At 51.8% G+C, this 23,653-nt stretch overlaps 1 protein-coding gene across 2 annotated transcripts; it reads right to left on the bottom strand.

The window, feature by feature from the left end:
* Positions 1 to 602: 602 nt before the first annotated feature.
* Positions 603 to 18,718, bottom strand: NCF4 (neutrophil cytosolic factor 4). Of its 2 annotated transcripts, none has more exons than XM_042247241.2 (10): positions 18,561 to 18,718; positions 12,322 to 12,406; positions 11,773 to 11,926; positions 9,497 to 9,567; positions 6,415 to 6,542; positions 5,310 to 5,367; positions 4,529 to 4,627; positions 2,483 to 2,613; positions 2,151 to 2,216; positions 603 to 1,023 (listed from the first exon to the last, which is right to left on the bottom strand). In XM_042247241.2, exons 1-10 carry the CDS (start codon positions 18,590 to 18,592, stop codon positions 990 to 992), a joined length of 858 nt encoding a protein of 285 aa, XP_042103175.1. In that variant the 5' UTR covers positions 18,593 to 18,718; the 3' UTR covers positions 603 to 989. The 2 variants fall into 2 exon arrangements, with proteins under 2 accessions (XP_042103175.1, XP_004006773.1); XM_004006724.5 differs by having other exon boundaries at positions 603 to 975.
* Positions 18,719 to 23,653: the final 4,935 nt, after the last annotated feature.

The following is a 23,653-nucleotide window of genomic DNA, read 5'->3' as shown; positions in this document are numbered from 1 at the left end:
TTTTAATGGTTGGTTTTTAGTACTTTTTAATCAGTTAAATGTTTGTTTCACTGAGAAGAGGCATCTGCCAAGCCCCTCCTGCAGTCTTACTGAAGGTGATACCTACTGATATTTTGTCTGCTTAGGAGAGAAAAGGCTTCAGCTCACAGAGGGAGATCCTGCCATTCTGCTTCTTCTTCCTCCCCAGAGGGGCCAGAGTCCACCCTCCCTTCACCCCTTACTTACAATGAAGACCACCAACACCACAACTCAGGTCTCTGCCCTTCTGCAGAGTAGCAGGAATAAGAGGGCAGAGGAAGCCCCTGACCTTGGTCACACAGAGGGCTTGGTGTTGGCCTGACCCAGAGGGTACCCAGGGAAAGATGACTTCCATGAGGCAAGTGGTTACTCCTAGGAAAGGGTTTAAAAGGGAGTGACCAGAAGGGACAGGAGTGTCACTGGGTTTCCCCACACAAGGGGACAAGGTGAGGAAACAGGTGGCTGAATTAGAGGCTCAAAGCCAGGGCCCACTTCTGTATATAAATGATCCCTCAGTGATACTCATGAATGGGTTTTTACTTCCTCTCCTCTTTCTTCCAAAGACATTCTCTTCCTCAGCCTGCTCCTTTGAGATGAAATGGTTTATTTAATTCAGAGACCAAATGTACAAGCCAAGGTCAGCAGGTCTGTCCAACTCAGAACCAGGAAGTCTGTCCCACACGCCCAGCCTTTCTTGGTCCTAATCCCCTCGGAGAGCTCTTTGCCAGGAGTCCCCTCACTGCCCCAGGGACACCACTGGCTCAGGGGACCGTATTGTAGACCTTGTAGTTGTCCTCCTGGGTGACGTGCAGCTTCCAGGGGAAGAGACGCCTCTGGGAGGGGAGACCTCGGGCCCGCTTCACCATGAGCCTCACATCCTCATCCGACAGCAGCCGAACCAGGTCCCCCTCAGCATCCTGGTAGTTGAGGGCGATATCCTCTCTCTGGAACTCCCTCCTGGATGGGAGAGATCAGGGTTCGGGAAAGGTCCAGCAGCCTTTAGGCCTAGGTGTGGGAGCAGGGAGAGGGGATGAAGGGAGATTTAGGGCCGGGATCTAAGAATTGGAAGAGGTCAGAGACGGACACTGGTTCTATCATCGGAGTGGTCCAATCTCCCATTGTACAGATGGGGAAACTGAGACCTCCAGGAGAAACTGGGACTTTCACAATAAATTCGTGGAACAGCTTGAAATGTCTTATAGTGTGCTGAAGACTTAAGAACTGTCATAGGGAAGAGAAGTGGGTTTTATTTAGCACAGAGTAGAGGAGGATAAAGCCCCTGAGACAGCCCTGTGTGTGGCCACAAAGAACTCATGAAGGACTGGAAGTGTCTGATCTGGGTACAGGCAGATGGGTGAACAGCCATTCAGACTTTCCACTGGTAAATCTGACAAAATGGGTCAGGAGCTCTATCTGACTTGCAAACACCTTGATTCCCAAACCTCACTTCTAGAAAATCATCCTAAGGAAATAATCAGGCAAGACATCCAATAGACGAATCACAGCACTATTCACAGTAGTACAGTGAAAAGTGGAAGATAACTTAAATGCCAGCAAAAGGGGACAGCTGCTTTAGTTACGGTGCAGCCACAGAACAATGCTCTGAAGCCAACTAAATAATAAAATTATGGAGAGTGGGGTGCAGGTGGGGTGTGAGCTGAAGAAATAGGAATGCACATCAGATAATGAGAGGAGTAAAAATGAGGCGATTTCACTTCTTTATACTTTCCATGACTTCTGACATTCTTTTTAAAAAATAATGAATAGATATTACTTTTACAGTCGGGAATATAACAATGCCATTTCCATTCTGTAACGCAACTGTTCATAACTGGGTCTTGGGAGGTGGTGGTTCCCTGATGGAGGAGGGTTCAAGTCCAAGGTTTTGACTTGGAAAAACTTCAGCAAATCCAGGCCCACAAACCGCAAGCCCCTTTACCTCTCTGCAGCACCCCTCCCACCTCATCTCTAATGTGGTGAGCTGATACCCAGCCTGCAGGGCTGGGCTGTGGATAAAACAAAAAGGTGAAATAGACACAAAACGCCCAGCCCTTGAATGTGCCGTGTTCCTCCCTCTGTTCTCTGCTGCAGGGTGTCTGATGCCCCTCAAAACTCCCACCCTAGCCCCTCACCTCATGAGCTCCAGCAAGTCCTTGAAGAGAGGGGTGCTGCTGAGGTCCTCCTCCACTGCAATGTCCCTAAGGAGAGAGTGGGCAGGAGTAAGGAGGCAGCCGGGCAGGAGGGGGACAAGGGAACGAGGCTGGCCAGGTCACACTGGACCTTGCAGTCTTGTGACGGGGTATGACTTATCTGGAGGATGGTGGGAGCCACTGCGGGTTTTCAGGTGTGTGTGTTTGGTCGGGGGACATGTGATCTGGTTTAGGTCTTGGAGCCCAGGGGTGGGATGGGGTTGGGGAGGGCCGGGGAAGCTGGACAGATCCCTCCCTCCCAGCGGGCCACCAACTTGATGGTGCTGATGGTGTCCTCGTAGTAGTAGCAGCGTAGCCAGTTGGTGGGGTCTTCCTCCTCTGGGAAGTCCTTGAGGATCTTCACAAAGGACACTGGGAAGATGCCTGTGGTTCCCCGGACAGTGCCCTGAGGGCAGAAAGAAGACACTGCCCTGTGGGTGCTGGGAGAGGCAGCAGGGCCATGTCTCGGGGTCCTGCCCGTTTATAATGATGGGGAAAGGCAGACAAGGTCTGGGTCCCCTTATGCAGAAGAAAGAGAAAAAGTGGGCATGGTCACTAAGCAGTTCACCCCAAGACATCCGTTTTTGAACAAGTCAAGACCTGAATTTATCTGGAAACCTGCTTTCATCTCATTCATTTATTCCCTCACTCAGTCATTCATTTGGCTATTTCTTGAGTGCCAGCTAAGGGGTAGGCTCTGGGTACTCAGAAGGGATGGAAATCCCTGCCCTCCCCCCTGGAGCTTCCACTGTGCTCCAGACAAGGCACAGGTAAACAGGTGAAATTTATGAGCAGTCGTATGGTGGTAGGTGTCCAGGAGGAAAACGGGATAGGGAAGGGAGAGGGGTTAGAGTCGGAGCCCATTCATTCATCCATCCATCCATGGACACCACCTGTTCTAGACCAAACAACCAGAATTCTCCCTCCAGCCAGGCCTCTCTGCTAAATCCAGGCAAGACCTAGCCATCGCTGTGCTTTGTCCCCTGTTCTCTTAATCTTCATAACCCTATGGAAGACATACTGTTCCAGCCTCTTTTACAGACATAAAAACTGAGGCTGAGGTAGTACCCTTGCTCTTCCCCTAACCCTCCTATCCATCTGAAGCCAGAAGTCAGTTAGCATACTGACCCACAGAACCTTCTAGAAAACAAGAAGTCAACAAACATTTCCTGTTTCTGGAGAATGACCCAGCAATACCCTTCAGCTGTCAGAGCTCGTGAGTACCTGAGACAGAGCTGCGGGACTGGGGTAAAAATCAAACCAAGTTGTGAGATGAACAGTTGGCCCATACTCCTCTCCAGCCCCTGGGTGCCAGGGACCGTCCCCTTCCCTCAATGGTTCCCGGACCCCTGGTGGCTGGCCCTGCCTCGGGACCTGTTCCATAAGCTCCTTCACACACCGCTTCAGGAGCCCTGAGAAAAGAAAATCTTTCATAACAAGAGGACTTAATCCAAAAGGCTGCATGAGGCCAGGACTTCCCACTCGGTGATACCCGCTCCATCTTCAGTTGTGCTCTGAGCCTCTGTAAGGACCATGCTTGCTGCTGGCAGGGACAAAGCGTGGCCAAGATGCCACACACCCAGGCCCTATATGGGCCGAGCCCTGAACATCTGCGTCTCCTTCAACCCTTCCCAGAAACCTATGAAGAAACAGCCAGGGTTATCTCCATTTACGGGAGAGGAAATCACGCGGTTGAGTAAGTTTCCCAAAGTCACAAAGCTAGCTAAAAACAGCTAGGATGTGACGTCAGACGCTGGAGTTCAAGTGAGTCTCCCACCTCACTTTCACTCACTCCCTGAGTGGTGAGTAACTTTACCCAATTACAAACAGCACGTCTCCACTGAGCGTGATTCTGCCTTCTGGGGCCAGAGGTCTGGGGACACACTTGACTGCTGCAGCTGGAGGGGTGCTACTGGCATCTAACAGATGGATGCCAAGGTCACCATTAAAACCCCACAGTGCACAGGGGTGCACCCCAACAGAGAACTGCCTGCTCCCACATGTCAGAGTGAACAGGCTGAGAGACCCTGTTACAGAACAAGAAATGAAACTCAGAGGGTTAACTGACTTTCTAATGTGACCACTGATGGGGTCAGAGGCAAGTGTAGGTGCCAGAATCTTCTGCTTCAGTCACATACACAATATTTCCTCAGGCTTCCCTGATCTACACCTTTGGACAGCATTTTTTCCCTGGGGCCATCTCAGATCCTTCCTCTTTCTCTGATCCCTCACAGAATCAAAACGACTTCACCTCCAACTTACCTGCAACCTCACTTCCTCCTCATCTTCAGTCTCACCTCCTTGCTCACCTCCAAACTTACCTCTAGCCAATCTTTATTGATCCGACTGAGAAGGAAGATCACATCTCCAACTTTGAAATTCAGCTCATGTTTGCTGTTGCCAGTGAAATCAAACAGGGCCTGGGAGAAGAAAATGGTAAGGAAGGAGGGAGGAAACATTCACCAAGTTCCTACCACAGTGCTTTACATTCTTCAGTGTCGCATTTAACAGATGAGGAACCTGAGGCTCAGGGAGGATGAGTGACTTTCTGATGCTCCACTCTATTTGTTAGGGAGAAGCCAGGTTTAGAACTCAGGTCTCCCTGACTCCAGAGCAGGTGCTCTTTCCAAGCCTGGGGGCATGAGCAAGAGAGGGAAGGGTTCAAACTCCCCGGACTTGGTAACTTCCTCATCTCCCAGGCCTCACTGGGGACTCCTGTACCCTCATAGTCCCCAGGGCATTGACCACATTGGTTTTGAAATGCCCATGTTTAAGAGTGTGTCCCTGGGGAGCAGTGAACTCCTTGAGGACAGGGCCTGGTCTAAGTCACCTCTGAAGCTTTGGTATCCAAGGTGGGTCTGAGCTTGCTGAATGAATGCTGGCTGGCTGGTACCCTCTGCCTCTGTGTGCTCATCACAGGCCCTCCCCTCTTCTGGCTGGGGGTTCTGAGGTGTCTGAGGCTGAGGCTGTGGGCCTTTCCCTCCCCTCCCCACCTGCCCTGTACCCAACCCCCATCCTAGGCACATAGTGGGCACCAGCAGGACAGGCTCAGGGGCTGGAGGTGGAGCCAGGCAGCTGCCCAGTGGTGAGGTGGGAGGGTACCTCTGCTCGTGGAGCTGCCATGCGGTCAATGCCAGCAGCTTGTGGGGACTCGCTTTTTCTGTGGAGAGAGAAGAGGGGCTTGTCATCCCTCCTGCTTCTGTGCCCAGAGAAGGGCCTCAGCAGAGGAGTTAAAGATGCAGCTACAATTGCTCCTCTGTGCCAGCACGCTACCCCCAGCTCTCATCGCCCTGGAGGAGGGACTGCACCCCACTCTGTGGACCAGAAAGCAGAGGCTCAGATAAACATTTGCTTAGGGCCGTAGCTTGCCAACTCTTTCCCGTTACTCCCCACACTCAACCCCTAATCTTCCGGCTGAGGAAATTGGCTTCAGAAAGTGCTGAACTCCACTCCAGGACCCAGGGCTGCTGTGGCGCACAGCTGGAATGCAGGCCACATCTGCCTGGGTGCCTGTGGGAAATGGCCAGGCACGACTTGGAGAGGACACTCGGAGACACTGGCCGGAACAGAGGGAGGAGCTGGATGGGCAGGTGGGGCTCAGGAGCCTTGTCCTGGGATTCTTAGCAGCAGCAGCTCTACTTCATCGGCTTGAATTTTCAGCGATTCCCGCCACCCCCACCCCTCCCCGCTTAGAAGGGGCCAGAGGGAGCTGTGGGCCCTTTAGAATAAGGGAGTGAGCAGCAGCGTCCCCTGGTGGCCAGCGTGATACACCAGGAGCCACCGCCGGCCGCATGGAACTAAAACCAACCAGGGACAAGGCGTCCCAGGCGATGATGGGAAGAATGTTTGCAGACAGGACCATTCCTCCTCCCTTCCCCACTCTCCCCACCCCAAACACCCAAAGCCCTCGGGCCATCGCCAGTGGTTACCATGGCAACAAGCTCTTCCCGTCACAGCCCCTGTCCTCTGGCCCGACGTGTCACACATCAAAACGCACCTACTTTCTGTCCGTCCAGGCCTACGCTTGATTTTCCAAGCTTACCTAACAACCCAAACCACCCTGGAGGGCTCAGACAAGAGACCCAGTTTCTATGCCTTTCCTTCTTTCAGGGGATAAAGTGCCTTCGCGGCAGGGGCCTCCAGGACAGCCCACCCGGTCCGCAGCAGGTGGCCCAGGGCCGTTGGGAGCACGGGGCCCACCACTTACACTCTCCGGGTGCGCGGGCGGAGCCGCCGGAGCGCCTGAGGCACCTGCTCGGCGTCGTAGGACGACTGGTAGAAGAAGATGCGAACGTCCTCGTCCATCAGCACCCAGATGGGCAGGCTGAGGAGGTGCTGCGTTTGCGGAGAAGGCAGGACAGGCCGGGGGTCAGCAGTCCTGGCATCCCAGCCCCGTAGCTCCATCCCCGCCCGTAGCTCCATCCCCACTCCCCCCACACATACTATTCCCTGGCCATTAATGCATTCTCTGCGTGATAAAGAAACAAGATATATTTTGAAATTTCAACAGGGTGAATGAAACATGTCACAAGATCTACCCCCAGGTTCAAGGTCAGGAGGGACCACCTAACTTGAGAAGAGCTCATTTGGAAAAGACCCACAGGCCTCCAGACACAACAGATGACATGATGCGGTGCTGACTGTTCAGGCGCTGCCCTGAGCACCACACCGTGTGACCTCGCTCCCTCTCACAATAACCTGGGAGTGAGGGTCAGAGAGGGAAGGGACCTGCCCAGGGTCGCACAGCCTAGTGAGCGACAGAGCTGGTCACCCAGAGCCATCTATCACCAAAGCTCATCCCTTAGGTCAGAATGAGACAGTGGTGGGGGAAGTACCTCCCAGATAAACCACATTAACAACACTTGGTGATACTGCCACCTAAATGATGCTTCCTGATACTGTATGTCGTATTATAAGATCAGAGTGGGAAAGTGCCCAGGTCAGTGGGCAGAGCTAGGAAGTGGTAGGGTTGAGACTGATTATCTGATGCTGATTGCAACACCCAGGATGCAATGACCCTCAAGCCGTGAAGATGCAGAGCACCCAGAACCTGGCGGGGTCATCCCTCCAAGCTGTCCACTGCACAGGTCCCCAGGAGCACTGCAGTTGGCTTTGGGTGCTACAGCTCCAGAGGCACCCAGAGCCCCCCCCAGAAAACCCTCTGGGGATGGCAGGGTGGAGGGAGGCCGGGAACTCCATCCCAGAGGGACTGCAAACTCAGAGCCTAGAAAAGGCACAGTTGCTCTATGGGGAGGATGGGAGAGGGCAGTCCAGAGATGAGCGCAAGGGCATAGATAGAGCCAGGCTGTGCCTGGGACAGAATCTGCCACTCAAGGTCTCCTGAGGAGACCTTGGGCAAGGATGCCTCTGTGTGTTCATTAATACAATGGGGGTGAGGGTACCTCCCTTGTAGGACTGTGGAAGGACTAAAAAAGTGAATTCGTGCAAAACACTTAGAACAGTCATCTAGCAAAGGCCCCATCCAAGCTGAATGTTATCATTGCTTCTATTACTTTTATTCCAACACAGTACAGTGGATAAGAGCAAAATCCTGGAGTCACAGAAATGTGTATTCAAACCCCATCCTATCTACTAAATGCTCTGTGACACCAAGGGAGTGACTCTACGTCTCTGTGCCTCCATGTCCCCACTTTAAAATAGGAATAAGAGTACTGAGCTCACAGATTATTGAGAGAATTAAATAAGCCATTTATCCAATAAATTCATGGATATATCAAGAGCCTCCTAGTTGTACTCCACCTGGTTCCAGGCAATTGTTGTTATCACATGAACCCTATTCTTAATGAGGACAGATGTGAGACCAGTGAGTAGAAGTCACAGGAAGCCAGGCTTTTCTAATAGCTGTCCAACAATGGATGAGCAGCCTGGGTCAGAGAGAGTGGTAATGAGCTCCCCCCCACCCTATCTCTGAATGTTCCAAGCCCAGGGTGGGGTTACCATAGCACTGACTGACCTTTTGGCTTCAAGGGACCCACTCAGACACAGACAGTTAGGGATGAGATTCTCCAGGCTGCTGGCTGCCAAGACCAGGTGAAGAGTGAAGAGCTCCAGCTCCACACCCCTCCTGGCTCTGGCTCCTTCCAGCCCTGCTGGAGACTGGAGGAGCCAGCCACCCTGAAGGAGCAGCTGTCACAGCGCCCCCTGGAGGGGAGATGCCACCAGTGCTGGAGCCCAGGTGCCTTCCTACCCTACCTGTTCTCCACCCAGAGCCCAGGATTCCTGCAGCCGCTGGGGAGGGCAAACCAGCCACTTGCTCCCTTCCGCTTCCCCCTCTGCACTCCTGCCCTCTCACTCCATTAGGAGTCATGCTGTCTCACATTCTGGAGGCAGGTTCACAGTTTACAAAGCACTTTTCTGTCCTTTTCTCAACATCAGTCCCCTCCCGTGAAACCAGAAAGTTGGGAGCACCACCTCATTTCATAGGCAAGAAAACTGAGACCTAGAGAGGATGAGCAATTAACCCTAAATCACCCAGGGAATGACAGAGCAAAGACCAAAGAGACTCCTAGCTCAGCGCTCTTTCCCCATAAGAGTAGAAGAGGAAGGGGCGATCTCACTGTCTCTGAGGATGCCTCTCAGCTCTGAAGAGGGCTGCCTTCTCCAGTTTCCTAAGGTTGCCATCAAGCCATGTCTTGTATACCTCTAGTGATGGGGTGCTCAGTACCCTAGGAACGCTATCCATTTCTTGCACAGCTTTAATTGGTATAAGGCTTTCCTAACTGGCCTTGGGTCTGTCTGTAAGATGCTCCTTCCTCTGTGCTCCCATCTCCTGAGGACGCAGACAGTTTACAGGTTGGGGAATACGTAAGGGCATCTGTCCAAGGCCCATGGATGCCACTAAAATCCAGCCTGTGTCCTGTTCGTATGTAAGTGCTATGTGAGAAAGCTGGGGCCCTGGTTTGCCATGCCCCTGTTATACAGGCCGTTCTTCATCTGTCTGTATTCCCATGAGACAGTGGGGACCTCGGGGCAGGCATTGGATCTTATTCTTCTCCTCTGTACCAGGAGGCTCAGCACAGCCATTAGTCAGTTCAAGGTGTAGCTTCCTGAATCTTCTCCACTGCTCCCGCCCCATCCCCCGGAACCCTGAGAACATGTCCTGCTTCTCTCTCCAGGCCTGGCCTTTCAGAATTGAAGATAAGGGCCATCAGAGCAGGAGAACCAGCCCCAGTTCCCAAAGCCACTCTCAGGGATGGTACCTGGGCCCCTCCCTGGGCTCAGCACCCTGTCGCCTCCCCCAGGAGCCACGTGGCCTAGCCCTGCCTTACCTTCATGTAGGCATTGAGGGCAGGTATTCGCATCTCGGCGATCTCCTGTTTCACACCCACGTAGACTTTGGCTGAGGAAACACAAAGAGCTGTAGAGCTGTCCTGAGAATCTGGCCCAAGAGCATTGTCTCCGGCCCGGAGCTGCCCGCCAGAGGCAGGTACCCTTCCCGCTAGCTCAGTGCTCCTCCCGCTCATCGGCCCAAGGCGCTCTGGGGCCACCATCCAATGTGCATTCTCTGTTGTACTGTCATCAGCTGATACTTTTCTTGTTTTAACTGTTTATCTATTGCCTTTTCCTGCACACGCACACACACACACACACACACACACACACACACACACACTTCTTAGCTCCAAGAGAAGAGGATCTTTGCATTGCTCACAGCTACAGTCTCATCACCTGGAACAGTGGTCCTCAAGTCTGTGCATTCATGTCACCCAAAGAGTGTGTAAAATCTCATTGCAGAGGACTCACCCCAGAAGAATTTAAATCAGAATCTCTGGGGGTGGAACATGGGCATCAAGAATCTTTTAACCTCAAGGTACTTCCAATATGCCACCCAGGTTAAAGAGCCAAGAATAAGGGCCAAACCAGTAAATATTCGAGGAGTGGATGGGTGAATCCTTCCTCGAAATCAAGACAAAGTGTTTGTGGGGAAAGGGAAACTGATGATGCTGATCAAAGACAAATGTCCTCTCTGGGAACTTCAGGGGGCTCTGAATCACCCACTCAGAGAGCCCCCCAGAAGGCAAATGTGAGATAGGTCTGGCTCCCGCTGGCCACTGCCCAGGAGGCACACTGGTGTCTGGGAGTGGCAGGAGGGCAGCATCTGAGGCCTGGGGTAGTGAGAAACTGGGGGATTAGTAGCAAGTAAAGGGCAACTAAAGTCATAGGCATGCAGGTCAAATTGCCTGTGCGCAGCAGCAGAGAAGAGGAAGGGAGGGTAGTGAGAAGACAAAAGTGAGGATGATGGGTGCCCACCTTCCCAGGAGCACCAGAGGAGGTGACTCTGTAAGGAGATGAAGGAGCCACGGGAGACAGGAAGGGAATTGGGAGAGGCTGGCACCACAGAGGTTTGGAGAGAGCATCCCAGAGGAAGAAGTGGGATGAGGAAGGTGGGGCCATGGATCAGAGTTAATGGGTCATGGGCCACTGTCCCCAGAGGAACTCACCAAGCAGGAAGAGCTGAAACCAAGCTGGTGGGTTGAGCAGAGGATGGAAGATGAGAAGGTGAGACAGCAAGCCAAGATTTATTGTGGAAGGAAGGAGAGATCTTTGAAGGCCCTCGGGACTCACAGAGGCTTCTGGCCGGAATGCTCACTTAGGATACGTTTTTGCTTAAAGATGAAAGAGAACCAAGCCTACCCGTGGTGAAGCTTGGCAGACAGTCAGTAGATGAAGGAGAAGGTGAATCTACAGGGGTCGCGAGGACAAGCTGTCAGGGAGGAGAGGTCAGCTGAGAGCAGGAGGGACCCTCCTCCCTGCTGCCCAGAGATGGGGAAGGGGTAGGGTGATGGAACGGGTGAGTTTTCTCCCTGGGGCTGGCTGCTGGGAACCTCAGGCACTGGCTCAGGCAGAGAGGAACCCCAGCTGGAGGCGGGGTTTGAAGCTTAAAGAAGGGAAAGTCAGGGAGTATTTTGCAGCCTGTAGGGTGGGGCAGGCACAGCCAAGACCACCCCGTGAACCCTACACCCCACTCCGGCAGGGTTCTCTCCTGCTGGGCTCACGAAGACTGGCCTTGAGAAGCCGAGAAGTTTGCACCTTTCCAAGGTGTGTGTTAGGACCGAGTAGGTATGGAAGGCCAGGAGGCAGAGGGTGAGAGGCCTGTCCAAAAGCAGCAGTGGGTGCGCCCCCATGGTGTCCCAGAAGGGCAAGAGAGGAGGAGCGCCCGCAGGGGACTGAGGAGTTACAGGGCAGTTCCCCTTGAGGGGCTGGAAGATGAGTCTGTGTTTAACGTGGGGAACACAGGGATCCCTGTCTCCAGGAGGGGAGGCCGGGGCTGATGCACTCAAACCTGGTGGTGGATGGCTAAAGCTGGGCAGCTATGCAGGTCATAGAGAGCACAGGAGGTCCAGGGCTCAGAGGTCAAGGGTTCCAAGGCCGGAGAGCTAGAGGTGGCAGCCTGTGACTGGCAGGAGGGGGCCATGGATTAAATAAACAGTTTTCACTAAAATAGAACAGTTTATGCTAAAACAGAACCACCGAACAGCACCCACAGAGCTGGGAGGAGAGGCGAGCTGGCGGGCTCCGACTGGGGCAGCCAGTCGCTGCCTACCTGGGAGTGTGGGGAGGATACAGGTGGAGGGGCTGGTCTTGCTCTCCCGCCCGAAGCGCTCCTCCAGCTTGCTCTGCAAGGCATAGAACTGGCGGTAGCGGCGGTAGATGAGGTACTTGGACCCCCCTTTTGTCTTCACCTCGATGACAAAAACCTAAGGACAAAAACCACAGGCTGAGCAGCAAGCCAGGGATTGGGGCTTTGCAGACAGGGGGAGGGGGGAGGGGTAGCCTCACAGGCCAGAGGTAGAGGACGGTGGAGGTCCAGAGGCCCTAGGGTTAGATAATAATTTCTTGGCCTCAGTGTCACTTTGGGGGTGAGGTATTTCCTTGCCGTGGGCACCGCATGACATGAACCAGAATCCCTGGATGCCATGCAGTAGATGCTCCACCCCAGGTTGTGGTCATTAAATCTGTCTCCAGATATTTACTGCAAAGCATCCCCTGGAGGGTAGAATTGCCCTGGTGAGAACCACCAGGATAGAACTTAGGAGAGGAAAGCATTGGAGGCTCAGCGGTCAGAGGGTGAGCGTGCAGGGGTCTCTCTTACGAAGTGGCTGGTGAAGCCTCTCTTCTCCTCAATGTCAGCGATGTTGGCTGAGATGGCAATGTCGTCAGGAAGCTGGTCGAAGTCGCTGAGGGAGGTGGGAGGAGAAGAAATGCTGGTTATCATCCTGATGTATTGAGGGGCTGGTAGGTGCAAGGCCCTGTGCCAAGTGAACCCATGTACCCAGCATTCTCTGTTCAACACCCTTCACATGCCAGGCTATGACACAGACCAGGTGTCTGGAGTCAGAGCCACATGTCAACAACCACACTAGAATCTAGCAAATCGCTTTGGGGCTGCATTATTCATTCAGGAACAGAGCATCAAGCACCCCTGCCTATCACACCCTGTTCTAGGCCCTGGGTCACATACTTCCCAGAGAGGATGGCTCATTATACCCAGGTTGAGAAAATCCTCACAGAGGAGGTGATATTTGAGCCAGGTCTAGAAGGATGAATGGAAGTCTACCGGGTAGGACCAGACCAGGGGAATGTCTGCCCTCCTTCCTGGCAGAGTGAATGCAGGTGATAAAGCTCTGAGGACCAAGTCTATTGTGGTTGGAGTCTGGTGTGAGTGTGATCAGAGTCTGAATAGGCAGATGAGGCAGGTTGAGGAGGGTCTCCAGCGCAGAGCTAAGGAATTTTGTAAGCAACAGGGAGCCATGGACAGCTTCAGAAGAGAGCGAAAACACAACAGGGTTCTGGCTTTAGGAGGCCAACTTGGGCAGCTGCGTGGAGAGAAAAAGGAGGGCAGATATGGGGGGACGGAGCACCACTGGGAGGCCCTGAAGTGGTCCTGCTGAGAGATGAGGTGGGCCTGAGCCAGACAGTGGGGATGAGAAGAGAAGACAGACATGACGGAGACCTGATAACAGACGCTGTGCCGTTTTTGCGCCCTCTGCTTCTTCCTAACTAATCAAGCTCCAGTTCTTTTCTCGGTGATAAAGCCTAGCCCCAGGGTGATAGGTCACAGTTGGCCTGAGCCAAACAGAATAATCCCATTGCTGTTTCCCAGACCCACTTGCAGCGAGGAGCAGCCATGTGACCTGCTCTGACCAAAGAGACCTAAGAGGAAATCTGTAGGAGCCTCTGGGAGAGGTTTTGCTTCAAGATCCAGAGAGATGGACAAAGCTAGTAGGGTCTCCTCCTCTTTCCCCAACTGCCTGCCTAGAAAGCAGATGTGACATCTGGACTTGCAGCAGCCACATTGCATTCATGAGGCAAAAACGTGAGAATGATCACAGGAATCTCTGGGACTCTGGTCCTGAAGTCACTGAGCGGCAGAACCAGTTGTGGCCTACCTCTGAACTTCTCATTATGTGAAAGCATAAACCTCTGTTTCAGCCACTATCAGTTCCTCTGTTCTCGACAGCCTTCAGCATTTCCAACAGACACGCTGCTAATTTGTGAGTCATTCCAGAGTTACGACCAGCAGGGTTTGGGGACTGTTTGGATATAGAGGTGAAAGAAAGGGCAGTGTCGAGAGTGACACCCACATATTACCCGTATTGTGACCAGGATGGGTGGAAGGGGAGCAGGGCTGATGGACACATTGTGGGACGTGCTAATCTGAGAGGCCCCTGGGGCACCCAGGTCATGGTCCTGCAAGAGTTGGTGTGTGGCTCTGGAGTCCTGCAGGGAGTGTAGTTGAAAGGGGTCCCAGCTGGAGTGGGAGCGGTAAGAACCTTCCACCCTGTGACTAATGGTTAAAACCCCCAGGGAAGAACAATCCGTGAGCAGAGGAGGGGACTGAGAGGGACAGCTGGAGAAAGAGAAAACGGAACGCCAAGGCACGGGAAGAGGAGCAACTAGGGGTCACCCAGTCCAGCCGCTTGCAGACAGATGAGGAAACAAGAAGCCATCAGCAATCGTGTTCCTGTTGTGGCGGTTGGGAAACAGGGTGGGAGTGGGGGGCAGGGCTGCCTGAACCTCAGAGCCAGAAGGGACCAGTCCCAGCCCCTGCTGGGCCCCCCACGTGACCTGGACTGCAGGGATCTAACTCAGGACTCCGGAGGCTGGCACAGGAGGTGACTCAGACTGGCGGTGGGCAGGCACAGGAAATCCCCACCACTCCCAGGCTAGCAGCCTCCCCACTCACTTTCCACACAGGGTCCTGTGGTAACAAACACCCTTGGGAGAAGCTTCCTCAGCCACTTTCTCCCCTGAGACGGTGAATTTCCTGACTATTTCACCTTCAGCAGGAGGCTGGTGGAGCAGGAAGGAACTGGAGGGGCAGCAACGGCCCTTTGCAGGGAAACAGGTAATGGTAACTACAGCTGACGACGTCCTAAGCGCACGGAGCACCGGCGGCCCTTCTAAGACAGTGTCACCTTTTTCCAGACTGAGGCACAGAGGTTAAAGAACTTGTCCCAAAAAGCGAAAAAACTGGGATTTGGTTCCAGAATTTTGTTCCCAGTCACTGCTACACTGGCCCTGGTTTGAGGCTCCCAACAGCTGGCTGTGTTAAACTGAGATAAATCCCAGCCTCTCACAGCATCAGTCTCCCATCTAAAATAATAACAACAGTAATAATATTGTTAGCAGCTACTGTAACTCAGACATTGTCCTAAGAACTCTAGGATGTGGCCTCTGCCTTCCTGGGTTTCATGGTTGATTGGAGGAGTTGGATAAATAATTACATGATTTCAGTAATCATAGAAGCTGTGAAGGAAAATTCCACAATTTTTCCAGCTACAGCAGGAGCCCAGCCATTACTATAGTCTCTCGAAGAATCAGTAGTGCAGCAGGCAAGAAAGCTCGCCAAGCCGACACTCTAAGACGGACGTGAAGTTATCAGAGGGAGAGGCAAGGATGCTGTACCTGCAAGGAGGGCAAGGTGTGCTCAGACTGAGGATGATTAGGGAGGGCTTCCCAGAAGAAGTGGCACCAGGTAAAGAGGAGTCAACCCAGGACAACAGGCAAAAGAAAGAGTGGGTGCAGAGGCCTCAACTATGCAAGAAGGGGCAAGTTACAAAGGATGAGGCCAGAGAGACCAGCAGAGCCTGCTCATGAAGGGCGCTTGTGCCCCGCCTTGGGGTGGCGGGGCGAGGAAGCGTTATGTTGGGAGACCTGTGTGTCACAGAGGGGAGGGTACAGGTGAAAGATGAAGACCTGAATTCTCGCTCTGATATTGCCAAGGTCAGCAGACTTGGGAAGACTCCTCTCTGAACTCTGACCCCTCCACCACTCCGAGACAGGGCCCAAGGAGGTATTTATATCCCAGGAGGGTTTGGAGGTCACATCTGTAACAAGCGTAGCTGGAGAAGCCCCACAGGAGCAGGGACCCTGCTCACAGCTATATCCCCAGTGCCCAGGACAGCACTGGCACATAGTAGGTGCTCAGGGAGGTGCAAGCCCAGGTGCAAGCCCACTCCCTGTGTCTGTTTTATAGCAAGTCCACTGTGGGCTGACACTGTGGCTCAGTGGTAAAGACTTCACCTGCAGCGTAGGAGACCTGAAGGAGACAAGGGAGACGTGGGTTAGATCCCTGGGTTGGGAAGATCCGCTGGAGGAGGAAATGGCAACCTACTCCAGCATGCTTGCTTGACATCCCGTGGACAGAGGAGCCTGACGGACTACAGTCCTCGGGGTTGCAAAGAGTCGGACATGACTTAGCAACTAAACAACAACAAAAGCAACCACTATGGGCCACGTGGGAACAGCCTGGCTGCCTGCGGGGCGGGGCCAGAGAGCTGAACCAAGAAGTTGTTGCACTGGGCAAAAGCAGGGGTGCAAAAAAAATGGGCAGCAAGTCCCCCTAGAAGAGTTGCCCCCTGGAGACCTCAGCCAGAACCCCTCTGAACTGAAGTCCACTCAGGGCCCATAGACTGATATTGTTCATGAAAAGTCCATGTGGGAGGCCTGGACAGGAGGGGCTGGGTGACGGGTGGAAAGACCCTGGGGAAGCAGCTAGTTCAGGGTTCCTGCCTCCTACACACAGTAGGCGCTCAAAACATGCTTGTGGAAAGCACACTCAATGCCTCCACAGCGGTCCTTTCCACCTTCAGGTGCCTCAGGCCTTTGAAAGTCCTACCGGAAATCTGCTGCCCTCGCATTACATCCTCCACTTCGGCCTCAGGCATCCAGACCTCACGTTTAAATAGGCATCCAGGTGAAGGGAGACTGAGAGACCCCAGGCATGGCTCCGTAGCCCCATGAAAGAGGGGGGAAGGGCGCCCTTCCTCCATAAAGGGGCAAGCACAGCTTAGAGGGGGCCAGGACTAGGAGAGAGGGGTCTGCTCTGGGCATCATCTCTCTGACCTACATGCCCTGAGAAACAGGAGGTGCCACCAGCCTCAAACAGCAGGTATTTCCTGAAGGTTCAGGTTTACATGCCACGCCCAGTCTCCACTGAGGACTTGGGGGCTGGAAGAGCTGGAATCTGTGGGGGGACCTGAGGACACAGGGCTTGGTTCCTGCCTCCCTGAACCTCACCCCAGCCCCCAGCACCACCCTCTGTGTCTCTGGAAGACCATTCTTTTTCTTTTTTTGGCTGTGGGATCTTAGATCTCTGAGCAGAGATCAAACCCATACACCCTGCAGTGGAAGTACAGAGTCTTAAGCACTGAACTGCTAGGAAAATCCCTGGAAGGGCGTTCCTGAATCACCCTCCAAGCATTTGCATTTGATACCCCTCCTGCAACACAGAGGGCTGTGTGTGCCTGCACATACCTTCCTTCTGACATTTGACATTCAGGAATTCCATCCCGGCCCCCACTTCTAGCTGCAGAGTCCACCAGGGGCCCTCTGCTGCCCACTTTGGCCAGACCAGCCTGACCCGTCTCCGGTGACCCTCTGAGCCACTTCCGTGCTTTTACCACACTCTTTCTGATGTCATCTGCGGCTCTGATCCAGAAAGGCAGGAACCAAGCCCTATGTCCTCAGGTCCCCTCACAGCTCAGAGCACAGGCTGACCTACCGAGGAAACTCAGAGACTGACTCCTGAGAAACGAGGCGAGGCCCTGGCAAGGCTATGCTCGGAGCCCCAGCCTTGCCACTCACTCCATGTGACCCTGAGTGAATATTTTATTCTCCTTGGGGCTCAGTTTTCTCATCCATACAATGACAGGATTGGTCCAGAATGATCTAAAGACATTTTCCAGCTCAAAGATCCATCCATCCATCTGTTATTCATTCATTCACTCACTCACTCAGCAGCATTTACTAAGCACTTAGTACTGGCATTGTTCAAATCCTGGGATATTTGCTGTTCACTTCCTAAGTCATGTCGACTCTTTGTGACCCCATGGACTGCAGCACACCAGACTGCCCTGTCCTCCACTATCTCCCAGAGTTTGCTCTAGTTCATGTCCATTGAGTCGGTGATGCTATTGAACCATCTCATCCTCTGTCACTCCTTTCTTCTCCTGCCCTTAATTTTTCCCTGCATCAGGGGCTTTTCCAGTCAGCTCTTCGCATTAGATGGCCAAAATAGTGGATTCAGCTTCAGCATCAGTCCTTCTAGTGAATATTTAGGGTTGATTTCCTCTAGGATTGACTGTTTTGATCTCCTTGCTGTCCAAGGGACTCCCAAGAGAGTCTTCTGAGCACCACAATGAAAAAGCATCAATTCTTCAGCACTCAGCACTTTTTACGGTCCAGCTCTTAAATCTGTGCATGACTACTGAAAAAACCATAGTTTTGACTAGACGGACCTGGGATATAGCAATGATCAAAAGAGATAAATACCCTACGGGACTTCCTTCTAACTGCAGAGCCAGCGACAAAGAAAACAGATGAGTGTGTATAGACTATTGTGCCAGAGAAGTAAGGACTACACAGAAGAAGGAAACAGGGCAAGTGTTTGGAGGGGTCTGTTAAGGAAGGTTTCTTGAAGGAGTTGACATCTGAGCCAAGCCCTGGAAAACAGCCAGATTCTGTGCCTCCATCTGAACAGAAGATGAAAACCCATTATTGAGTAGTGTGGAGTAGCGAGGCCCAGCCTGGGCCCCAGACACCTGAGTTCCCGTTCAGACTCCACCACCCACTTCTGCGTGACCCTGGGAAAGTCACTCCCCCTCTCTGAGCCTCAGTGTCTTCATCCGTGCCTGAGGGAAGTGAGCCACTGCTAGGAGTTTCCTTTAAGAAGTTCTCAGAGTATATTTCTGAGTATTTGGGGTCTGACTCAACTCCAGCCTCTCAACTTTTGACATTGATGAGCGGCTGCAGGAGAGTGGGCCTCTGCCCTGCAAGGCCTGCCGGGAACAGTGAGGATCCCCGGGCGGGCAGCACCCCTGCACTCACCTCTCAGCCCGAAGCTGCTGCGCCCTGGCCATGGCTGTCCGTCCAGGGCAGGGGTGGCGGAGGGTCTCACGACCGGGCCCAGGCCGAGGTCACCTCTCACTTCCCTCCAGCTAGCCTCGTCTCGGCTGTGGTCCCAGGAGTCCCCAGGAGCTGCCTCTGGGGAGGCCCCCAGCCAAGCCTCTTTCGGCTCTAGAAGAGGCTCCTCCTCCAGGCCCTCTGGGGCTGGCCTGTGGCCCATACTTCCTCTTCCCCACTTTGCAGATGTACCACAACTGGGGAAGTACACACTCTCTGACACTGGGTGTGTGGGATACATTGACTGAGGTGGGGGGGCATTGGGGACTTCCTCGATGTCAGTTCTTGGTGCCAGATCTTGGCTGGGTATCAGAGACCTGCTCTCCATCAGAGACTGGGCCTCAGTGTTGACTCAGCCACCACAGGGGACTTATATCCTTGGGGAGTTACTTCACATCCACTGACTCATCACACCCAGCCTGCACCCCCTCACTGTTGAGACTTTACCCAACCTATTCCCTAGGCTGGGAGTGCGGGCCTCCACCTCACCTTCCTTCCCAAAGTCCTCTCTCAGATGCCACTTCTTCCAGGAAGCCTTCCTGGTGCCCCCAACAAAGTTAGTGCTCACAGGCACTTGTGTCATATTAGAATGTGAGGGTTGGTTTATCCTTCTCTATTCTCCCTTTCCTGGAATTCTGGTCTGTGCTTCTCTCGTGCCTAGATCCCCAAGCCTACTTGAGCCTGGCACAGCCATTTCTCCCCACAGGGCTGCCAACCAGAGTGAGCGTCACATTACAAATCTGAGCACACTCTTCCCTGCTTAAACTTTAACTGCTTCACCTGCTCTAGGAGAAAGTCCACACTTCTAGTCCTGTCTGCCTCCAAAGTTCTGAATAACCTACTGGCTTCCCCAGCCCCCTCTCCCGGGCTGTTTCCTTCGCACACTGGCCTCTAGTCCATTTCTAGAATGTTCCAAGATGTCTTCCCCTCTTAGCCTTCATGCAGGCTGTTTCTGCTGGAATGCTCTTCCCTGTCTCCTTTAGGGCTCTTCTTGGAGGTCACGTCTTCCGGGAGACCTTCCAGGAACCTGAACTCTAAATATGTCACCCTCTCTCGGCTGTTCTCTCTCAGATCCCTGTACTTTTGCTTTAGAGCATTGAGAACTATTGTAACTCCATATTTGTTTGTATTTTTATATGTCTGACAACTGTCTTCCCAGCGAGTGCAGTGCCTAGCACGTTGCAAGTGCTCACCCAATATTCAGGGAATTAACATGATTTTCTGGCCCCTCTAATTTGTATGGCTATAGAATTCTGAAGGGAGCTCTCCCAAGAGAGCCACACACACTTGTCACACACACACAAACATACACACACACACACACACACACACTCACATTCACATTCACTCATGCATCATAGATGCAAAGTAGCAAGCAGCAGCAAGAGGATATGGATGATGGGGAAGACATGCCTTCTGGCATCACAGAATGGGCCCTTCTGGCCCTCTGTCCCAAACCCAAGCTGAATTAGGACCCACAGGGCTGGACGAGGCTCTGCAGGGACAGAGCCAGCCCGGTGGAGCCTGGAATCAGGATCTCCCACTGTAGTTCTTTTGTTGTTTTCCAGACACAGAGACTGGGGAGAAGAGTCATTCTAGGATCCCAAGGGCTGTCTGGCTTACAAATGAAGGGCAGCTGGAAGCCTCAAGCCCTTCCTGTGAACCTCGTCCCCACTCTACCCAGCCACCTCAAGGGACCTTCTGCCCCAAATAGAGTTCAGGGCAGAGCCCAAATCCCCAGGAGACAATATGCTCTGGGCCCAGCACTACAGCCTTGACCCAGTGAGGATCTGCCTCCCTTCCTGCAGCCTGGCCAGGGTCAAGGGCTCTTCAGAAACCAAGATTCTTTATGGACTCCTTGGGAAGCAGGAACAACATTGGCAGACAGAAGAGAAGACAAGAAAGGAGAAAAACGGAGGGATGTACCCAATCAACTATTTATCAAGCAGGGCATTTGGAATACAGAGATAAACATGGCAGGGTGAACACAAGTCAAAATTTCCCATCCTACTCCAGGCATATAAAAGCTGCAAGACAATATATTTTTAAGTGTTTTAAACATATCAAGTTGAGCTCAAAAGCAAGAAAGTCTAATTTTCAGATTCTAAGAAAAGGGAACCTATACCAGTGAGAGGCACCCCACACCCAGTGGGAAAACCATGGGTAGAAATGGGCTCATAGGGCTAAGATCTTAATGCCTAATTGAGGACTGAAAGTGTGAAAGTGTTAGTCACTCAGTTGTGTCCGACTCTTTGTGACCCCATGGACTATAGCCTGCCAGGCTCCTCTGGCCATGAAATTCTCCAAGCAAAAATCCTGGAGTGGGTTGCCATTTGCTTCTCCAGGAGTTTTTCCCAATTCAGGCATCAAACCCAGTTCTGCATTGCAGGCAGATTCTTTACTGTCTGAGCCATCAGGGACTAGCCACCAGTCTGAGACTAGGTTCAGGCTTTAAGTCCTGCTCTGCTGGCAGGAAATGAAATCTGCACTCCCAGTTTGAAGCTGGGTGTCAGAACTGATTAAAGGAATAGAACATCAGCCTGGGATCACTGTAGGAGTTGAGATGCTCTCCCAGGACATGGGCAAAATGAGAGATACATATACAAGTTCAGAGCCTCAAACCTAAAATGTGCACTGGTGTCAGACCCAGATCTAAGCTACCCACGCAGTAGAGACATCCCAAGCTGAAGCATTAACATCAAAATACTTTGGATGCCATGAGCTTGCAAGGCAATAACAGAACTTCCCTGTAGACTCACAGACCAAAATTGCAAATTGTGGAAAGAACCTCTCCACTATGAAAAGTAGCTTATAGACTCAGCGTACCGGAGAATTCACACCCAAAGAACTAGAAATAATACAGACAATGACTCTGTCCCAGGCATGGTGACTCAGGGTTCCCCAGCTGGAGGATGAAACTAAACGAGCAGCAACAGGACAGGGTTACGTGTGGCAGGTGTCTGTGCGTTCCAAGAGGTGCAAGCACCTAGCTGTGGCTGGGGACCACGAGGACACTGGCCGGCAGCTGGTCAGGAAAAACAGAAGTGACAATCATTTTAGCGAGAAAGTATGACCCAGCATTGGCATGTGATTGTATCATCATATGCGCTTAGTTGAAAACATATATATAAACGTGTTTATAAACATATATGAGTCTGTGTAGACAAGTGTGAGGGTATTTATATTGTATACATATTAAGAATATGCAATATGTACAGTAGTGACATTGTAAGTTTGAGAGAATATATTTATTTATTATTGAAGCATAATTTATTTACAATATTGTGCTAGTTTCTGGTATAGAAAGTTATCCAGATATATTATATATATATATGTAAATATCCATATATATGTATTCTTTTTCAAGCTTTTTGCAATATAGATTATTACAAGGTATTGAATACAGTTTCCTGTGTTATACAGTAGGTCTTTGTTCTTGAACTGATTTATATACAGCAGTGTGAAAAATTCTGAAAGAGATGGGAATACCAGACCACCTGACCTGTCTCTTGAGAAACCTGTATGCAGGTCAGGAAGCAACAGTTAGAACTGGACATGGAACAACAGACTGGTTCCAAATAGGAAAAGGAGTCCGTCAAGGCTGTATATTGTCACCCTGCTTATTTAACTTATATGCAGAGTACATCATGAGTAACGCTGGACTGGAAGAAGCACAAGCTGGAATCAAGATTGCTGGGAGAAATATCAATAACCTCAGATATGCAGATGACACCACCCTTATGACAGAAAGTGAAGAGGAACTAAAAACCTCTTGATGAAAGTGAAAGTGGAGAGTGAAAAAGTTGGCTTAAAGCTCAGCATTCAGAAAACGAAGATCATGGCATCTGGTCCCATCACTTCATGGGAAATAGATGGGGAAACAGTGGAAACAGCATCAGACTTTATTTTCTGGGGCTCCAAAATCACTGCAGATGGTGATTGCAGCCATGAAATTAAAAGACACTTATTCCTTGGAAGAAAAGTTATGACCAACCTAGATAGCATATTGAAAAGCAGAGACATTACTTTGCTGACTAAGGTCCGTCTAGTCAAGGCTATGGTTTTTCCAGTGGTCATGTATGGATATGAGAGTTGGACTGTGAAGAAAGCTGAGCACCAAAGAACTGATGTTTTTGAACTGTGGTGTTGGAGAAGACTCTTGAGAGTCCCTTGGACTGCAAAGAGATCCAACCAGTCCATTGTGAAGGAGATCAGCCCTGGGATTTCTTTGGAGGGAATGATGTTGAAGCTGAAACTCCAGTACTTTAGCCACCTCATGCGAAGAGTTGACTCATTGGAAGAGACTCTGATGCTGGGAGAGATTGGGGGCAGGAGGAGAAGGGAACGACAGAGGATGAGATGGCTGGATGGCATCACGGACTCAATGGACGTGAGCCTGAGTGAACTCCAGGAGTTGGTGATGGACAGGGAGGCCTGGCGTGCTGCGATTCATGGGATCGCAGAGTTGGACACGCCTGAGCGACTGAACTGAACTGAACTGAGTGTATATCTGTTGGGCTTCCCAGCTGGTACTAGTGGTAAGGAATCCACCTGCCAGTACAGGAGACATAAGACACTAGGGTTTGATCCCTGAGTTGGGAAGATCCCCTGGAGGAAGGCAAGGACACCACTCTAGTATTCTTGCCTGGAGAATCCCACAGACAGAGCAGCCTGGCAGCATACAGTCCACAGGGTCTCAAAGAGTCAGATATGACTGAAGTGACTTGGCACACATGCCCATGTATTTGTTAATCCCACTCTTCTAATTTACACCCCTTTCCCCCTTTGGTAACCATAAATTTGTTTTCTGTGTCTGCGAGTCTGTTTCTGTTTTGTAAATAAGGTCATCATATCATTATTTTAGATTCTACACATAAGCTATATCACATGGTACTTGTCTTTCTCTAACTTACTTCACTTAGTATAATAATCTCTAGGTCCATCCATGTTGCTGAAAATGGCATTATTTCATTATTTTTATCACTGAGCAATAATATACCATTGTGTTCCCCCAGGTG

The sequence above is a fragment of the Ovis aries genome, chromosome 3 (assembly GCF_016772045.2).
Source record: "Ovis aries strain OAR_USU_Benz2616 breed Rambouillet chromosome 3, ARS-UI_Ramb_v3.0, whole genome shotgun sequence".
Taxonomy (NCBI): domain Eukaryota; kingdom Metazoa; phylum Chordata; class Mammalia; order Artiodactyla; family Bovidae; genus Ovis; species Ovis aries.
Note: the sequence above shows the minus strand (reverse complement) of the source record. Positions and strands in the feature narration are given on the sequence as shown.

Coding starts and splice junctions, on each gene's coding strand:
- NCF4 (XM_004006724.5), bottom strand. CDS start 18,592: ATGGCCAGGGCGCAGCAGCTTCGGGCTGAGAG. Junction 5,368..6,414: donor CGCCCGCGCACCCGGAGAGT/GTAAGTGGTGGG, acceptor CTCTCTCCACAG/AAAAAGCGAGTCCCCACAAG. Junction 976..2,150: donor GACTTGCTGGAGCTCATGAG/GTGAGGGGCTAG, acceptor TCTCCCATCCAG/GAGGGAGTTCCAGAGAGAGG.